At 39.9% G+C, this 19,735-nt stretch overlaps 1 protein-coding gene across 1 annotated transcript in view; it reads left to right on the top strand.

The window, feature by feature from the left end:
* ABCG1 (ATP binding cassette subfamily G member 1) overlaps positions 1-19,735 on the top strand; it is a 55,002-nt gene that overhangs the window by 18,288 nt on the left and 16,979 nt on the right. The window contains exons 3-4 of the mRNA XM_069785058.1: positions 17,612-17,729; positions 18,493-18,625. Coding sequence (XP_069641159.1) covers positions 17,612-17,729; positions 18,493-18,625 — 251 coding nt within the window. The remainder of the gene's footprint in view (positions 1-17,611; positions 17,730-18,492; positions 18,626-19,735) is intronic.

Below are 19,735 nucleotides of genomic sequence, written 5' to 3'. Positions count from 1 at the left end.
GTACCTCTTACACCTGACATAATCTCAGAGGTGTGAGCAGGAGTGCTTCTTCACAGGGATGAGGGTAGTGGGATAGGGGTGGCAACAGCTGCGTTGTTGTCATCGTCTTTTTTGCTAGTCACCCTGGCACTAATACACCTCAGGATTTGTGTGAATTACCCAGTGCATTTTAAAAGATTGTCTCTCCTGTTTCTTCTTCTCCAGCTCCCCTAATTATCCACACTTGTAGTCATTCTGTGCAAGTGCTGACACTAAAACACATAGGAAGAAGTGACTCCAAATGCTTCCAGGGTGTTTACAACTGTACACAAGGAAAGGAGATTGAAGATACAGTCAAGATTAACCTCTCCTTTTGTATCGCAGTATCATTATCTAATTAGATCAGAAGCAAAGCCCTGTGGCTTAGTCAGTATTAGAGCGTAGGCACCCATTTCAGGAGGAAGCCTTTGAGAAGAACAATCTTCAGCCGTCCACCTACACCATTTTCTTTGCGGCTTTGTAAGATGGAAAAAGTAACAGATGTAAACCTCCCCAAAGGCAGTTGCATGTTCTCCTTACACGCATTGCCTTTAAAGAGGCTTCTGCCCCCCAAATCACTGACTCTTGGCTGATCCTCATGGGTGACCCTTGTCTTCGCTGCCCCTGGGCTGCCGGGGTAGAGACGGAACAGCTCAACTGCAGTTCAGTGGGTCAGACCCTGATGAGAGGGTCTGCTGGTTTTGAATCACCCATGCTATTTTATTACAGGCACAAGTAGCCTTTATCAGGGAATTGGAGCTGTGATTCAGATAAGCTGGATGGAGAGGGAATAGGAGGGAGTGGGGAATTCTTCCCAGTTGCCAGAAAAGGTCTTTTACCTGAACAAGGACTCTTGTCACCCAGTAGTTGCTCTGCCTTACTGCAGAAAATGGCCAAGATAGTTTAAATATATGGAGATACTGCAGCTGGGGCTGTTGCTACACAGTTCATAGGTCCCATTCTTGGGGTTTATATACATTGGGACTCATGCCTCATTCTTTGATTTTCGTTCTGCATCAGTTCTGAAATGACTTTCTGCTTTAGGTTCAGCAAATATTGCTCTAGAAGAGCATGTCTTATGCAGTTTCCCCAAGCATTCTTCTAACATAACAGATGGTGGGATTTTTGTGGGCAAAGCCAAACTGTGGGTTTGATTAAGTTTTGAATTTACCACTCTGTGTGAAACTAATCCTGGTTTGACCTTTGCTTTACTGGCATATAAGGGTCTTAGAGCAGTGCTTTGGGTTCCTGTGGGAAAACATACTATAGCAAACCCTTTCATTGCATTGGGACAATTTATCAACAGTAAATAAATGGAGTGTGGGAGAGAAGGATAGAGCAGATCAGATTCTGTCCCTGCTCCAAGATCTTGATCTGAATATTTGATGTCAGTTGACTAAGAACATGGGACCATGAGTCTGACCAGGGCATGTGGAAGCTACTGTGCTAACTGTCCTGGTTTCGACACTAACAGTAATATCAACTGTAAAATACACAAGAACTCTTACAAATACTACAAATACAGAAGTGGAAACTCATCTGTTGGGGGCAGATAGCAGAGCTTAAAAGCTCAGGTCTTCATTGGAAGTAGAGTGGTGACTCAGTTTTAACATGTATGTGCAGAAATTTTTAAAAATGGTAATATTTTGAAAATGTTGTGATTTGTTGACAGAGCAATGTTCCATACTTGTGCCATTACCCGGATTGTTGCAGCCCCTATCAGCATAACGTAATCTCACCTGTTGGTACAAAGACAAAAAAGACACAGGTGGTGCATTCACCATTTGCACATAATGATCAAAAGCATTTAGCTAGCACTGGACCGAACACTAGCAATATTAGAGATGTGCTTATTTTTCCATTTGCACACAGGCTACAACTTTCATGACTTTCCCTTGTTCTGTCACATACATTTAGAAAAAAATTGCATGAAAACTTTGAACTTGTGCATCTCCTGTGTGGCACTGAATGCACTGTCTGTAGAAGGACTGTCTGTAGCCCGGCAGACTGCAATTGCTCTATCACTGTGTGTAATGAAGCTGTTCATCTTACAATGAGATTTTAAATTACACTTAGGTATATCAGATATTTTTAAAAACATGGATTGCATGAGCGGTTATACCTAATAGATAGTAGACCACATTTTTCCTTTGGCATCTCATAGCAGTGAGACAGGCTTGACAGTTGGGTTCATCTGAGTCCCTGTAGGTTTCTACTGTGTAAGAGGCTGTGTCCAAGCTAGACAACAGCCTAGGCTCTCTTTATAGACAAAAGATTTCACTGACAGTCAATGGATCATTTCATACAAAATGAGCAGAACAAATGACTCTCCACATTTACTAGGAGGAATAGCTGTGGTGGGGTGGCCCTGGCCAGCATCTGAGCACCCACACAGCCGCTCTCTCAGTGTCCCCCGCTGGAATAGGGGGGAGAGTCAGAAGAGCAAAAGCTGAAAACTTGGGGATCAAGATCAGTTTAATAAGTGAAGCAAAGCTGTGTACACAAGCAAAGTGAAATAAGGAGTTTCATCACTGCTGCCTGTCAGCAGGCAGATGTTTAGCCCCTTTCTGAAAAGCAGGGCCTCAGCACATTGAAGGGTCACTTGGGAAGACAGATGCTGTAACCTCAAATGTCCCCCCTCCCTTCCCCTTTCTCCCAGCTTTTATTGCTGAGCACAATGTTGTATGGTGTGGGATATCACTTTGATCAGCTGTCCTGGCTGTGTCTCCTCCCAGCTTCTTGCGCAACTCAGTGTGCTCCAAAAAAAAAGAAAGCCTTGACTTCGTGCAAGTGCTGCCCAGCAATAGCCAAAAGATAGTGCATTATCAATACAGTTTTAGACACAAATCCAAAACACAGCACCACAGGTGCTGCTCTGAAGAAAATTAACTCTATCCCAGCCAGACCTAGGAGAATAGCTCACATGCAAATATTTACATTGTAGATGTTTGCAGCTGGTTAAAATAAACACCATCTTGAGATTTTGAGTTCCTGGTATATCAGTATTCCTACATGGAAGATTTCTACCTTCCAGTCTTTGAATTCTGCAATATTGCTGTGTGTCTAGATTGTCATGAATCCCTGCTCTTGATCCCTTAGACTGTGTCAGCTACTGAAATAGCATAAACCTGTGCTGCTGTATTGATTTTAGTGGTGCTGTGTTGTTTTACAGGAACTGAATCTGGAGAGTGCCTGTGGTTTTTAGGATCAAAGCATGTGTTTTGAGGTGACATGGTTATTTTTCTAACTATGTCTCTTCATTATTTCATTTAAAGTATTTGTGAGGAAAACCATTTAAACAGCCAGGACTCCTTTTTCTTTCCTGTGTGTACTGGTGTGTTCATAGGTAACATAGATAAATGACTTACAGAAGTATGTTAAGGATAGGTAGACCAGTCATGTAGAAGTCATACAGTAAGAGAATAAAGAAACCTCAAGAGACAAGTCAAGTTTCATTTTTTGGTAATGTATCCAACCGGCATTGTTTTGAAATGTCATTGTTAGTTTAGTTGGTGGTCAGGAAAAAGTGGAAACATGTTGTCTTGACTTTGGAAAACATGTATTTTGGAATATGGTTTACAGGGACACCTAATTAGGAGGATGTGAGAAGACTAACACTCTTTATGTGAGTCTCTCTTACTAGTGATACATATGAGTCTTCAGGCCACTCACATAGCTAATTTCTTTTGATGGACTTCCAATTTGTCAGGAAGCAACTGCTTTCACTACCAAATTTTTCCTGTCCCAATAGACTAGTTGGATCAGTCAACATCCAGCTTAAGTCTGTCCGTAGCTTACCCCTTGCCTTTTCATTGAACAGTTGAATAACCTTATTGTAAAGAAGGACAAAAAGTGTCAAAAAAAGTTACAGGTGTTGCTGGGAAATGAACCAATGAAGAGATAAAGAGTAAGTGAAAGGACTGTTAACACAGAGGGTCTCCTGATGAGCCTGTAATGAAAACCCCTCTGGAAATCTTCAAATCCTCTTTTTGTTGGAAAATGGTAGTGCATCAGAGTAGAAACATGTTTCTTCACTATATTTTTCTGACTACATTTTCATGGAGATTTCTTAGGTCAAGAACTTTCTAGTTAGGAAGAGAGAAAACCCAATTGCGCTGATGGCCAGGGCACTTGACAATGTAAGAGACCCAAGCTGGAGTTCTTGATCGGACTCAAGGACTTAGACTTCGTTCACCCTCATCTCAGTGTGTTCCACTGGCCTCTGGACTGACTTGTTACTGGTTTGTAAAAAACAAACCCCAAAAATCTACCACCAAACATCAAAGTTTAATTTTCTCTCTGCCTCAGAATAAGAACAAAATAGAAACTTGAGGTGGAAATCATGCTTTTGTGAAATGAGTTATTGTTGCCCAACTTGCTTTACTAATCATTTTGTAGATAATTTAAAAAAGACAGGATTTCCAAAATGCTGAATGATTCTGATGCCTTATTTTAGCATGTCGTAAAATTATGAATTAAAGTTCATTAGCCTTTTTTTTAAAACTTCAAATAATTTTAATGTGTACATTGGAATTTCTTTAGTATGTGAAATAAAAGTTAATCAATTTGATGATACACTGCAATCTAAGTGCATCTGTCAAATGATTATTTCTGTTTTGTGTGTGAAATGTCAAAGAATTTTCCTCTTGAAAACTGTCGTATTTACATTGGACATATTATTGATAAAACATTTAATTGCTTAGGTTATATAGTTAGCAGCAAGAGTCAAGCTTTGTTTGTGCTACTCTGTAAGCTTCAGCTAATCCATAACATAAAATGTAGGTCAGCTGGAGCTTTTTAAAACAGATGGAAATTTAGTAGTTTATGGTAGTTCAGTGGATGTATGTCCCCACAAGGCTGCCAACTTCTCCAGTTCCGAATTCCGAAAAAAGCAGAAATCAGACTGCTGAAAGGCGTTCATTCGAACTCATTTTTATTCCAGAAGCAGCAAGGCCCTGTGCAGTGGGTTTTGTTTGTAACATATTCAGCACTGACATGCTACTGAAGATGATAATTAGTTCAGTGGTGTTTAGAGGATTTTATATTTAGTTTGCTGACAACGAAAAGTATTTTAATTTGGGCAACTTCATTAGTGTAAATATTCAAGAAGAGAGATAAAAACACAGTTGTTCTAAGTAAAATGCAAGAACTGGAGGTAATCCAGCATTTATTTCCGCACACACTTCAGGTTTTCCTTTATTTTTACATTCAGGATCATAGGTTATATCTGTTACTAGATTAGTGCTAGAATAAAGTAAATATATTATCCTGTGTTTCTATTTCATGAAAGTCTTGAGAGTGTTGAGGAGAAATGGGCAGAATCAGTATGGCCATTTCTGAAAATAAAAGTCTCCCAGGACACATGCTCTGGCCATCCATATGGCCGGCCACAGGGACGTCCCACTGCTGTAGGAGCTTCTTCAGCCTCAGTGGTTCTTCTGAATGTGACTCCTGTTCTCATTCACTGAACTTTTCCAGTTTTGGAGGCCAATCACTGAAGTTTCTATCCATGTCTCTGCTCCTGGGTGTATATAGTAGAATTAAAGACTCAATGTGTGAATTTAAAATTTACTTTTTAAAACACCTCTGATATTTGCTTCTGAGTGTGTTTCAAAGGGTCCTCCTGGCTCCAAGTGTTCCTCAGCCTGCTTGTGGGAGGGAATGGGATGGGAGCAGTGGGAACGTGAGGAGGTGGAAATGCTTCTTGCAATTTGCAGTGCAGAATTGGTTTGAGAGGGTGGGAGGAGGCAGGAGAAGTATGTGCAGGAGTTGTTCGGAAGGTCGGATGGCCGAGGTTCTCGGTGATTGCTTGTTCTTCAGAGAAAGTTCCTGCAACAAACTGTCATCACTATTGCAGTTCAATAAGACTGCTGTGAAAAACTACTTTTTATTTGGAGTCAAATGTAATATTTTGAGTTACTGAAGCTGACTTGTGAACTGTGATTTTTTTTTAAAAGGTCAAATGCTGCGCCAGCTTTTAAATTGCAGTGACCAGGACTGAAACATTTTTCAAAATCCAAGAAATGTGGCTCCTCATATCTGTAAGGGCTAGAGACAAAATTTTGTCTTTTGAGCCTGTAAATCGTCGCAGAAGTCTGCATTTTGAACAACTCTGGTATCTAATAGTCTGGGAAAAGGTATGGTTTTTTCCTCCTATGCAGTTTGCAGGAAGCATTTAATCACATTCCAGTTTAACCTAGAGTTTGTGATAAAGGTGTACACAGAAGTTTTAGGGAAAGCTTTTCTTTACACCCCAAGCTCTTCAGACTAAATACTGCCATCAGGTCGTGCTTGAAGGAAGGAGGTGCTACATAACTTAAGCTGCTTCTGCTGTAGTTCTGGAAAGCCCCAGGGCCTTCTTCCCAAGCCCTTACACAAGTAGGTAGGAGGAAGGAGATAAGTTTTACTTTTGCTTTTTTCCCTTCCCGCTTTCTTGCTCTGTGCGTGCACATGGGTAGGGAGAGGCTGGGAGGAGTAAGGGAGAGAACAACAGTAAAATATGTGGTGACTCTTATCATCAACACACAAGACCCAAAGTAGTCTTCTCAGAGGGAGGAAGAGTTTCTTCTCCCTTGTTGCAGAGTGACCCAGCTGGATCTGCACTTCGAAATGAAGGCAGATGGGACAGTTCAGTTCATAACAGCTGCTGGGCTATTTTGGAATATCTCCTACTTGAAGATTTTTTTCAAAAGGGAAGGGATGTTGGGAAGGGTTCTGTTTTTATCTGTTTGTAAGACTGTGAATAATACTATTTGTACTTTGAGGTATAAAGGTTCTGCAATTATGAGAAATTGCTTTCTGCCTGACTGGCATACGTAAACAGCTTTCATCTGTAAATGCATGTATTGGGCTCGTGACTTCAGTTTGTCATTCGGGAGAATGTGTCAGCTTTCATTTCAAATTGTGTTGGCTCTTCTTTTGTCAGGAAAGGCCTTTCTTGCGTGCCTAAGTAACAGAAACAAAGGCAATTAAAAAAAAAAGCAAAAAGCAATTCTCAAACAAGGATTAGGCTATGGATATTGCTTTGGAAATACATTTCCACTAGATTCAGAAGAAGGATGAAGCGGTGCATCATTCATACGTGGGGTTTTTTTCCCTTTCATGTTTCCTAAGGGTTGAAGATAAATTAGGGTAGCTATTTTCTGTGCGGGCTAAGTACAATCTATGCCCCAGATCTCCAAATGCTTCAACATGTAAATACTGCTTCTGAAGCCATCAAGTCTTACTGCAAGTACAGATTTATTTGCATTCATGTTTGAAGGTTACTTTCGTTCATTGACCCATTTAATTGTGATTCTCTATCCTCAGTTGCAGACATATGGCTTCATGTGCCTGTGTATGGAAGATGAACAGCTTTAACTCTGTCAGGCAGAAGCATTCAACAGAGAAACTGACAAGAACCGAATCTTACCGTGGACATATCTGATTAAAATTAATAGGCAGGACCCATATATAATCATAATCATCCTGTAAACCTCAGTAAAAGGCTGTAACCTTGCTGTAGGACCAGATAAAGGGAGGTATACAGAAAAGGTAAATACAAGGAAAGGCTCAGACCAGCTGTTCAGAGGGACTAGTATCAACTAATATGAGCTGTTCCTTTAACAAGAAGAGTGTCTAGTAGTTACCTGGGCCTGTTATTGGCTCAGTTTGCACCGACAGGTTACTAAAGAGCATAGACTTAAAGGGGACTAGCACAAAATCCATTCGTCTCACAGCATGGTGGGGAAGTGTAATCAATAATTGCAGAAGCAAGGAGGTGTGCCCACGATGCTACTGACTCCTGTTCTACTCCTCCATACTGTTGGAGGAATGCATGTTTCAAGAAAGTCTGTAAATTCTGTGTCCACCTGCAAGCACTTCAGTCTCCTGTTACTTGGTGGTTTAGGTTCTGTGTATGTAAACCCCATCTTGTTTATAGAGAAACATGGCCTGGCCAGGAGATGTGATACAGCCAGACAATGAGTGAGGTTGCATAGTCTGTTAAACCTTCAGACTCAAAATTAGGGGGTTGCAGAGCTTGCAGCCTAACAGACTGTCATATCTAATTAGTTATTCTGAAGAAAAGCGGTATTCAGATACTAAAATAATGGGATGAGCAGCCTGCATAATAGAGGAGCATGGTGCACGCAACTCTCATTTCAAAGTTTCAGAAGAGTGAAATCTTTACTTAGTCAGGGCTTTTTTTGTTTGACTGCACAATGTGGACTGTCAGATCCAATGTCTTGCATAAGTTTAATATCTAGTCCAGGTATCTAAGAGAACAATGAAATTAAAGGGATTTCTCAGTTTCTTTATAATCTACAGTTTGGTTGAAGATTCTCTCTCTGCTAGAACTCAGTTTCTCATCTGGATTGCCATCTTCTCATCAATGCATTCTCTTTTATTATGCAACATGGCCTACAGTAACTAGGGATTTCATGTCACAAGGGGCTCATGATCTCTCTTCAGGCTGCAATTTACTGTATGTTTTACTGACTTGCCACAGAAGGAAGTTAGCTGATATGTTTAGCACAAAGGAAGTGTGCTGATAGAAGTCAAATCTTAGGCACCTACACAAATAAAATAAAAAAATTGCTTTAAAGTTTGTTCTTAAACATTTAGCTTTTGATTAACATCTAATCTTCCAAAGCACATTTTGATTTTTCAGGCTTTGAGGTGTTCTGGTTAAGTTTGAACCAAGTGCTACCAATACAGTGCTGTGTTCTTGCACTAGTTAGGTAGATTGAAGCAAAAATTCGTGGAGTTTTGGGCTGTCCCCAGTTATCAGAGTGTGAAGTAAGTGCTAAATAATAATGATAAAGTAAAACCACAACATCTGGTACATTTGTACATCCTGAACATGGGCAGGATGCTCTTCTCGATACGTTCACAGGAAACATCTGAACATGTGCAGTACCAATCCAACTTGAAGATTTTGAGTGTGCTTAATTTATGTGCTTAATTACTGCAATTGTGCAAGCAAATGAGGGACCATGATCAAAGTGACATTTAAAAAACACAGAAAATGCTTTGATACCCATTTTATTTTTGACTGATGCTGAAATCAGCCATGATTTTGTTGGCAAAGGATGAGATTTGTCACAGCATCTAGTGTCTAGTCTAAGCTAATTGTTCTGAACTCCCACTATAGTTAAGAGAAAGATGCACTTCCAGAAGGTTATTTATCCCTTCCCAGAATAGGAATGCAAAATAGGTAGAATTAGTTACCTGTTAGGTGTGCCTTTTTCTCACTATTGGTAATTTATGGGTCCTAAACAATGAATTTAGGTTAAGCGTCAAACTCGTAGGTGTATAAAATTAGGTAGATTGAACACTACAAAGCTTACTGTGAGCATGGGCTAAGCTGTACATCTGAGATATGAATAATCCGTCCCATGATCACTAGGTTGGAAATCAGCTATGGATCAAGAACAGTATGTTTAAGAAGGCCTGGTTGTGGGCTATATTAAGAAATGCAGTTTAGTCCACTGCAAAGAAAGAGCTTTGCTGTCCAGGGGGATTTCATGTTTTTTTGGGTTGGTTGTTTTTTTTTTTTTTTTAAAAGCATGAAAGACATTATATTTTTAGGTTGAGAGGAATGGATTCCTCATATCTGAGATGGAAAGGACTTTGAGGCAAATGAATTTGATTTGGTTACTTCAAGCACTCACTTAGCTTTTCTGCCCTCTCTGTCCTGATGTTTTGGTGCCTGGCATGCTGTTTTATAGACATTTACATAACGAAGGTCGTTTCTCTGAGGCAAGGTACAAGACTACATTACAATTGTAAATTCCCTTAATTGTCCTGAAGCAGGGCTCAGAGTTTAGACAATGGAAAATCCTATTGTTCTATGTCCCTGAGAGATGTGTGAGTAGAATCGAAGTATATGGATTTGTGGATTCTAAAGCTAAAGTGGAAAAATGATTCATAAAAAGGTTTATTAATTTGTGATACACAAATGATGGTGGAAGCCATGAACTGATGACCTGTGAGTTTACATACAGGTTTTATTTGGTAGACAGTTACCTTAAACATGTTTATTACTTCTAGCGTGACTTTGCCCCCCAGGCTTTATAGAGGTACAGTTCAGGCCAATATACAATCAGGAAAGTTCCTATTATTAAAGCAGTATAGTTTTTTCACTCTGTTTTTCAGGAAAGCTGTTTCTGTCCCACCCATTTTCTGGAAGTTAAAAGATGCCTCTTTTTCTTCCCAAGTTTCGGTACCTATAATTCACTTTAATTTAAGTCTGTTTGAACTCAGTGGGGAGCTTGGGAAAGAAATGTCTATTTAAATAATCCCTATCAAGAGTTTTTTTAAATTCAAATTATTTAAATAATTATCAACAGATACAGATAATCCCTCTCAGCTGAGAATTTACAAACTCTTACTTGGAACATTAACAAACCCTGTCCATACCACTGAGAGGAAAGCATTCTGTACTCATGTAGTGAGTGGGGAACATGGTGCCCTGGCTGGTTAATAGCAGAATTAGAAATATATGAAAAACATCTCCCTGATGATATCCCAATTTATGAAAATACCCTGGCTTTGAACTAACTTTGATTTTGGTGAAAAGCCCCAAATACCTTCATCTTATCATTGGGAAGTGATTTAATTTTTGTTTTATACTAAAATAAAGTAAACAAGCAATCCAGTTTGGAATGAAATGGTTTGAATGCTCCAGCATGAATTGTAAAAAGGGGTAATTTCATTTAACTGTAAGTCCTATTTGTGTTTCAGAATGGAAGAGAAAAGAGATGGATTCCTGGGTGGCACAAACTGCTAGAAGGTCCCCAGCTGCTGAAGGGGCTCTCCCACCCTGCTAGCGAACCGTGCTGTCTTGGCCTGGCAGTGACAGTCCTGCAGCCCACGCAGCTGGAAACAAACCCTCTGTGTTCTTAATTTTCCAGGAATGGTTTCCAGGTGGATGGGCTTGCTGTCCTCACTGGATGTGTAGGCGCATTTGAAAGCCAGCTAGGGGAAAGTGATGGGAAGGTGTCCTGGGGAGAGAGGGCAGGAGGACACTGCCCACTTCAGTAATAACGTCATCTTCTCTTGCTGTAAGGTGCTTCTGAAACTGTATGCTCCGACTAGCACAGACCCACGAACTGTGCCACGACCTTGCAATGGCTGCTAGTCACTCCACACATCTCCTAGCATATGTACAGCTATCATGTTTACATGCACAAACTGGATGGCTGTGTGACTGCTGAGTTGTAAAATGGAACTGTAATTCATCAGAAACTGATTTACATGCACAATTATGTTATTCATGGGCAAAGAAGAGGAACCTGCACCTCTTTTCATGTGCATGACTATGTGGTCATGACTGCGTGCTCCAAAAGTAGCATAATAAATGCAAGATATTTACTGTCACTACCCCTTCAATGCTCTGCAGTGCCAACCTGCTGGTCTTCTGTAAGTGCATCCTTGCTTCTGGGGTTTAGGAAGGTGCTCACTCGGTGCAGGGCGGGGACAGAGGAAGTAAAGCACGAGGAGACCGAGAGAGACTCTGTGGGATGCCAATATGGGGTAGCTTTCTCCAGGAACTTCACATATCCGTGCTGCCACTCCTTGCTTACTCCTGGCCTACAGTGTTAAAAATCTGTTAGGTGAAGCAGATTGGCTAGTCTCTACCAGTAAACATGTAGATGTTTTGTTATGATAGCGGCTTCTTCTCAGGAGTGAGAACAAGGGCTGAGTTGCAGAAAGTGAATAATAGACTGAGAAGGATCAGACAGGAAGATTTTTTGTTGGCATATTTACATCTAGGTGTATGGAAAAGACTTTTTGCTGATGTAAAAATGATAAATATGTTTTCTTGCTAATGTTTTATTACATCTACAAATGTTTCTAGTGTAAATCTGGCCTTGGGCTGTTATCTCTCTGTGTGTGTTTCTCATCTTGTGCTTCTCTGTAGAGTTTCTGCCAGCATTCCCCAGCTGTTAAGTTTTCTGATATAAATCTAAAGAGTCTACAAATGAAATGTCTGCCAGATATCATGAGGACGTTTTCCATGTCTGGATGGATTTCTGTAAGCTCTTTCTCTCACCCATAAGTCACTAACTTTCCCTTTAATATGATACGTGACTGGGTTAGCCTGTTTTTCCCTTACTTCTGTTGTTGCGCAGTAGGTAATCCAGGGAATGGTCTTTAGCCATCGAGGTGTGGGTATGGTGGATCTCAGGGGTAGCAGCAAAGTCATGAATTTGCTAGGAGCATTTTTCTGTAATAGGAGGACTCCCTGCTCCTGCCTCAAGGGGAAAGGTGTGGATGTGACGTCTTGATTCCACTTTCTCTTTTTCGGGTTTTGTGGTGGAGAATTTCCTGGACTTTGGCATAGTTTTTTTGATTGAAACACGAGGAAATGAGATGAGGGTTAAGCCTATAAATTTTAGGATAAGAAAATGCAATGGAGTTTTGTTAATGGAACAGGGTCAGTATACACTGCCAAGAAATTGCTGTGGTTTCTCTTCATGATTTAACAAACAATTTGACTGATGGTACTGTCAAAGAACAAATTTGTGTATTGAAATTTAAATTGCTGTTTAAAACGTGTGTGGCTTGTTGAAGGTATTAAAATAAGGTTAGTAATATAGTACTTTCAGAGATGTCTTCTGTATTTCCAGCTGGATGTTTCTGAGCAGGAATATATCACATCCCATCTAAAAAAGCACCCAAAACCACATAGAAATACAGTCCTTGTATACATTTTTTTAATTAAAGAAATGGTGCACCTCTGCCTGGCTGCAGGTAGAGAGTGTGGGAAGAGCAGGTTATCATGTCTTTGGTTTTGACGTTTAAGTGCCGAACACTGCTTATTTTGTGGCTTGGTTTTCAGTCATTTATAGTTTTGCCAAATTTGAGCTCTTTGAATTGAAATTTCCTATGTTACCTATTTGCTATAGTGACTTTTCTGAAAAACCTTTGAGTAATTTCAGGCCAGTGGTACTTGCAGGGTACCAACAGCTATTTCCTACCTTCAGAAGAGCTTGTGATGAAAGAGAAACAGTTCAGATATATTGGGAAGGGCAAATCCTGCTCTAATTGCAGCAAGCAGGGAAGGCCTGCTCTGCTCACCCGGGACCTGAGACAGGCTCTTGGTGGCTATTGATGGATGCAGAATTAGGCTACAATGCCTAGAAACTTCTAGGAGTCTGTGTGACATTTCTCTGGGTAACAAATGAGTATATTACCATCAATGAAATGCAAATGAATGAAGCATTTTAGTTAAAAACCTAGAGACAGTATTTACCTGAGGAAATTCACTGTAAGGATAGGGGTGAGTTTTGGTTATGGGTTTTTTTGTGCTGACTCAGACACATTCTGAAGCATGCGCTCCTACCCTAAGTATGAGGAGGGGGTGGCTTACTTCTTTCCAGATCAGTCATAATTTTTGTGAGAATGGTAAAACCAAATCTCCCAGAAATCCCTGTAAAATCCATGAGGAAGCAGATAAAACCATCAACAGGTTTCTCCCTTGCTGAATCCATTAGCAAAAGTTTTGGTGCCTTGAGCAACAAGAGCTCCCCTAGCATCTTCACCAAAGACAAAAGGTCACCCTCTATCAGCTCATTAAACAAGGGGCTGCTGTGGGCTTTGTGCTGCAGCCGGGCAGTGAGGGAAATCTGCCTTTTGAATGGAGGTCTGGTCAGACCAGTCATGTGTTTCTGGCTGCGAATTTGGTCTAGTATCACAGTGCCTGGAGTTTGCTTTCTGTGGGAAATCCTAACATGGGAAAATGAAACAAATTTTGCTTCTTGGGAGGAGCAGTTGAACTCTGGAATGTAATGTGAGGTGAAATTAAGACCAAAAAATTTTGCATCGCTTGAATTTTCTGTTCCAATTTTGATTTCTTACTTTTTGTATTCTATTTTTAGTGGGTTGGACTGAGAAAGTTGCTGACTGCTTGTTCTGGTTGGTGATGGTATATTAATGTCCTGTTGACAAATTTGTATTTTAAGTAGTTCTTGAAAACTGGTATTTGGATTCCCATGGGCATCACCCCTAAATATATTAAGGGTGAGGTCACAGTAACTCCAGGAGGGGACACTGGAAAACTGAAAGGATCCAAGCTATTTTCCATTGGAAATCAAAACAGTTTTAAGAGAAATAACTGAAGGTCATGATGCCAAGCTTAATCTTGATGTAAGTCCAGTCCAAAAGGAGACAGCTGCTGTGGTGCTCGATCTGAACAGCCCATAACATGCATCCATCTTGGGGTGAGTTTGCTTTGAGGTTCAGCCTTTCATTGAACTCTGGGGTACGAAAACTCCTTGCTGCATGGAGGAAGGGAGAGGGCCACTTCTGTAAGGAAAATGAGGTGGGCCAGGTAAACCAGGATTGAACGTGCTCAGAAATTCCTAATATATAGCAGATGGATATGAAACAGTCCCTGTACTAGAAGAATACAATCCCCTCCAAATGCATAATCTGTTTCTTGTGAAAGACATGTGGCCCATATAGAAGTTTTAGGTCAACTGATTCAGTTAAAGATTAGCCTCAATATTCTGAAAGAGAAGACTGTAGTTACTTACGGACTTTAATTCCTTGTAAAGGATTATACTGGGCACCACGCTACTGCTACAGTGTCAAATCTTTTTGTGGGTTTGCTAAATTAACCTTTGTAATAGAAAGGCTTCTTATGTGCTTCCAGTCAAAAGAAGAGATGGCTTTGAGTTGGTAGCAACTTAAAATGCCAGTGATTTGGATCCTGATCTAAAACGCATATTTTTTTCTACTTAAATCATGTTCCTCTACTGTTTTGCAAATGAGTTGCAGAGATGTGTCCCGCTCTGATTTAACATTGTGTGCAGAATACTTAAAATGGAAATCTCCCATCAGAGGGGCAGAAACAAGTGCAGGTAAGGAGGGAGAAGTTACTGCAATTGAAGTTAAACTGATTATAATTAGTGAAATTATGTTTGGAAAAGTGACTTCAATGGATGTAATGTTAAATCTCACAGTCATGTGTAGTGAGAGGAGAGCCTTCAGTTTTAGATAATGGTATGTATGTTGATGCATGTTTTCAGACCATGAGTATGTATTTTAGGTTGTACCTCCCTCAGTATTCATGGCAGTACACATTCTTTATGCTCCCCTATAAGTTTGTGCAATATTTACTGTCCTGATCTTGAAACTCATGATGAGCTGACTATTACGAAACTCTAACAAGAACCCTTTACCCTGGAAATCTGGGTCAGAACAAGCCCATACAATAGAAATTGATGTAATGGAGTTGTCACGTGATGTTCTGTCATGTTGAACTGCCTTGTGGGGCAGACAGGGAGTAGAGACAGACACCAATGAGTATTTTACCCCATGCACTACGTGTGGGACCCGCTGAAAGAAATCCTGTCCCAGTGGAAGTTAATGACAGGCCAACTTGGCCAGCATTTGACCTGTGTGAGAAAGAGTTCTGAACTGCATATAGCTTGTGTGTGTGTGGTGGGTGTGTGCGTAATGCAAATTATCAGTGGTAAAGTAACGTTGGAGTCCCTTACAAATTTAATAGGCTTGGGAGGTACCTGGTTCTCATTACACTTAAGGGATAGTGTGAAGGACTTTGTCTCTATAGATCCCATTTAGTAAATATTGTCATGTTTCAAAGGTCTGCTCTCTTCCTTGTACTTTTCCTTCAAATGGTGATTTGGATGGTGACATTGGTGTGAGGGACAAACTTGTTGACCTTGTTGGAGTGCCAAGGATTTCTCTCTTCGAAATAGCTGTTCCTTTTAATAGAAGATTGTCTTTGCTTTTGTTTTTAGGTCGTGTGCCATAAACAGTCAGTGTGAATACACTGCTGTTTTTGTACTATTATATCTCGTAGCTTCCAAACAAGTTGTTTCTTTCAGGTCCAGGACAAGATTTTAGAGTGAAAAATTACTGGCCTGTTTAAAAAAAAGCACTCGAGAAAACTATGTTTTGATTCACTTGGTCAATTACATTCTCTAGGACATTTGCCATGAAAATGGCAGGATCAGATATTTCTAGAGAGAGTTTTTGTGGCTACTGCATTCCTCTTGGGCTGGGGAATGCTCAGAGAAGAGTATTTGCTGAGGATTTGGGAGACCCCATGGCAGCATGACATTAATGGTTTTGGTGCAAAGTTTGCTCTCTGTGGCATTGAAAGAGTGTGAACTGGGACTAGAGAAAAGAAGAAAATTTAAAGAGAATGCTAAGGGGGGATGAAAGGAAAACAAGAAATTATGGAGTTAGGAATAAAGAGAAATCAGAAGAAGGTAATCCACCATTCATTTTCTAGGAGCTTGCAGGCAACGTGATTTTTTTACAGCATTTCAACATTCCAGCTACAACCTATGCTAATGATAATCACAGGACTGGAATAGTTTACATGTGGAATATAAATGCTGCCTGCATATGCACCAGTATGGCAAAATGGATTGTCAAATCCCAACACTGCATGTAAAGGGATCTTCCACTCTTCTGTTTTGGTTTTAATTTAATGACAGTAACATTTTCAACATATGAGAATTTTTTTGTTTTGACACCTTACTTAACATTTTTTTGTTATAATGACTTCTAACTAAAAGCACTGGTAATTAAAATGAAGTAAGCAAGCAAAAAATAAAAGGGAAAGAGATCCTGAAAACTTTAAAAGCTGCTCAGGGCTCTCTCCACCCTCCCCACCCAGTCCTTATGCCTTAAAATGGGAATCATGCAAGACAAGATGGATGCAACTAAGTCTGAATCTAGAATTCTCATTGGAGTCCAGTTTGCTTACACCCAGAGTAACATGGAGTTTGGGGTTTAAATTAACATTTCTTGACAAAAGTAATTTACTCAGGAACAAGGTGAGATATTTGAAGTTGGTATTGTGGTTATTCTAGAACAGCTTTGCCTGAGGACATTATTATTGTGACATGGTCTTTTGAGGTGGATTAATCTAAATAAGAAAAAAACCTGCATGTTCTTAATCTGGAATAAATATTTCCCATGGAATTATTTTTACAGAGTTATTGTGATCAGTCTCCCTTTTTAGACAAGCCTTTAGAGTTCTTATGATAAGGAGTCCTTATGGTAAGAGAACTAAGCAGGTTTGTCTTCCTGTATGTCTCCTTGTGCTGTGTTTCTTGTCATACCTTTTTTTAGCAGGGAATGAACAAAAGCATAGGGCTTTGCCTTTGAGATCATGGCTATTACTCTCCAATAAGTTGTTTTGGTGAGAGGGCACAATTTCGGCATTGAAGCTGCAATTGGAGGGCAGTCTGCTCCAAGGCTGTGGAGTTACATTAGCTGTGGAGTAGTAGATATTTTAATGGAGGCATCAGCATCCTAGTAAAATACTCTGAGAAGACACTTAGAAAATGGCATCAAGGCTTCTTAGCCCTGTTTGAAAATTTTCCTAGAGTGAATCAAGAGTGTGTGATTCTGTAATCCCACCATACTACTTGTGTAGCAGGAGGAGGCTGCCGCTTCCACTCAGAATTTGGCTTTTGGTAGTTATTGCAGTGTGTTGATCTTAGCATCAACCTCTCAGTAGGTACCCACTAATGCCTATTTGTCATCATTGTTTAGTGGAAATGAACTTTCATTGCCCCCAGACATGATTGTGAAGGATTCGGTGAACTTTTCTTTCTTCTTTCAGGTTATAAGACCCTTTTGAAAGGAATTTCAGGGAAGTTCAGCAGTGGAGAACTTGTTGCAATTATGGGTCCTTCAGGAGCTGGGAAGTCAACGCTCATGAACATTCTGGCAGGATACAGGTCAGTAACAATGAAAATACCAGGTAAGATGAGATCACCTAGCCTGATGGCTCCTTGGAGACAACAGCAGAAGAAATCTTACCCCAGTGTTTGTAGAAAACAGGTATTTCACAGATTTTTAATTAGATTCTTATTGCCTATATTTTTTCTGTTTGTCCTGTTCAGGTCACTTAGGATTTATCTGTTAAAAAGTCTGATCCAAAAATAGGAAGCAATTTAAAGTCAAAAGCACACAAAAAAAGTCTCCCTTCTAGCTGTGTAACCAATCTGACTCAGTGTCTTATGTTTGTGATATTTTTTAAATGGCATTTTATAACCACTTGAAAAAAATGACCCTTTTTAGTTGCCACTTTCATAATGTTGATGTCTTGACCAAACTGCAGTGTATGAAGTGACTGTGGTTCATCTTCCCGAATCCCCTGTTGTATGGCCAAATACAAAGAGTCTGTGTGTTGCTGTCTTTAGGGCACAAGGAACAGGATAGAGAAACCTAAAAAAAAATCACTTGAATGGCTTGATGTTTTTTCAGACATTCATATAAGACAGGACACGTTTTGTACTAACTTTGAGTGAAATTTTCAGCAACATTCCATGAAGCCTTTTATGAAAGAGAGCATAATCATGAAATAAATTAATTTTTATCCACTGTATCAGTTTTATTCCATAGTGGATGGTAATTACCTAAGAATTCCACATACTGAGGCCTTTGGCAGCACAACTGAAGGCAAGATTCACCCCTGGTTATTTTGTTGGTTCGTTTCAGAGAGACGGGAATGAAAGGAGAAATCCTCATCAATGGACAGCCTCGTGACCTGCGCTCTTTTCGCAAAGTCTCCTGCTACATCATGCAAGATGACATGCTCCTTCCTCATCTGACTGTCCAAGAAGCTATGATGGTGAGCTTTGTTTCTTGCTCTAATTGGTCGGGAGAAAACATAAAAAATCTCTGTGTATTGTGCACATGTTCTTACTCCTGGTAATTTCACAAGCCGTTATCTCTATTTGATTCCACTTAGTGGAAGTGCTTGGACTTTGATGGTGCCTTGAATTCCATTTCAGGCTTATCCTTCTATGGGTTATCTGAGCTTCTTTAGTTTTATCATTTTCAATTTGTAATCAACATTATGATTTGGAAGAAGATCTAAGGCTCTACTCCGTAGACATCCTAGAGAATGGAACCTGAAATTCTGCACAGAATGAGCCTTTGTAGGGACCATCTTTTTTCTTGGGTAGTGGATGAGTAACCTTGTCTCTCTCTTTCTCCCCATCTTCCATGTTCTGACTGCAAAGTGCTATTTTGACTTGAGCATGGTCTCTCTGCTACTTCTACTCCTACTCTTCTGTGCCTTTTCTTTAATAAAGGCATTGTATAAAATCTCTTCCTGTTCTTCACATGAAAAAACAGGAACAGAATAATCCCAAGACTTTCAGGCAACGTAAATTCTTCTTACCGTTTTTCATAGCATCAAGAAGTTTACTAATTGCCAGCCTGACCCATCAGTCTAGAAGTGCCTCTTACTCAGTTTGAGAAACGAGCCAGTTTTTCTCAGAGGGTGTTACCAAAATCAGGCTAAGGTTGCTCATACTGTATGCCAGCATCAGTTCCCAAATTTTAAGGCCAGAAGAAATCACTGTAGTTTTTATATGGCTAGTTTTCTGCAAAGGCTTTTCTCTGTGAGGAAGTTTTTATTCTCTTTTGTTTACTTGAACATTGTAGTCAGAATCCCATAGGACCACTTTTGTAGAATTGGGCCCAGATGATACTTGCTGTGTAAATTAATCAATCAAGGCTCTGACAAAAATAATTACTTAACGGTTTAATTGCTTCTAATAAGGGTTAATCATAATGTTTTGTGGAGCTGCCTCTTAAGATAGCAAATGACATCTTTCACAAGATTATTTATTTCTGTACTCATTTGTTCACATCCTGGAGAATGGCAGAGTTTGGTTATCCTTATGATACAGATGAAGCACAAATAAACTGTGATTCTAGCATTGCCTGGGAA

Source organism: Haliaeetus albicilla, chromosome 6 (genome assembly GCF_947461875.1).
Source record: "Haliaeetus albicilla chromosome 6, bHalAlb1.1, whole genome shotgun sequence".
Classification (NCBI taxonomy): Eukaryota; Metazoa; Chordata; class Aves; order Accipitriformes; family Accipitridae; genus Haliaeetus; species Haliaeetus albicilla.
This window is presented reverse-complemented; position numbering and strand designations above follow the sequence as displayed.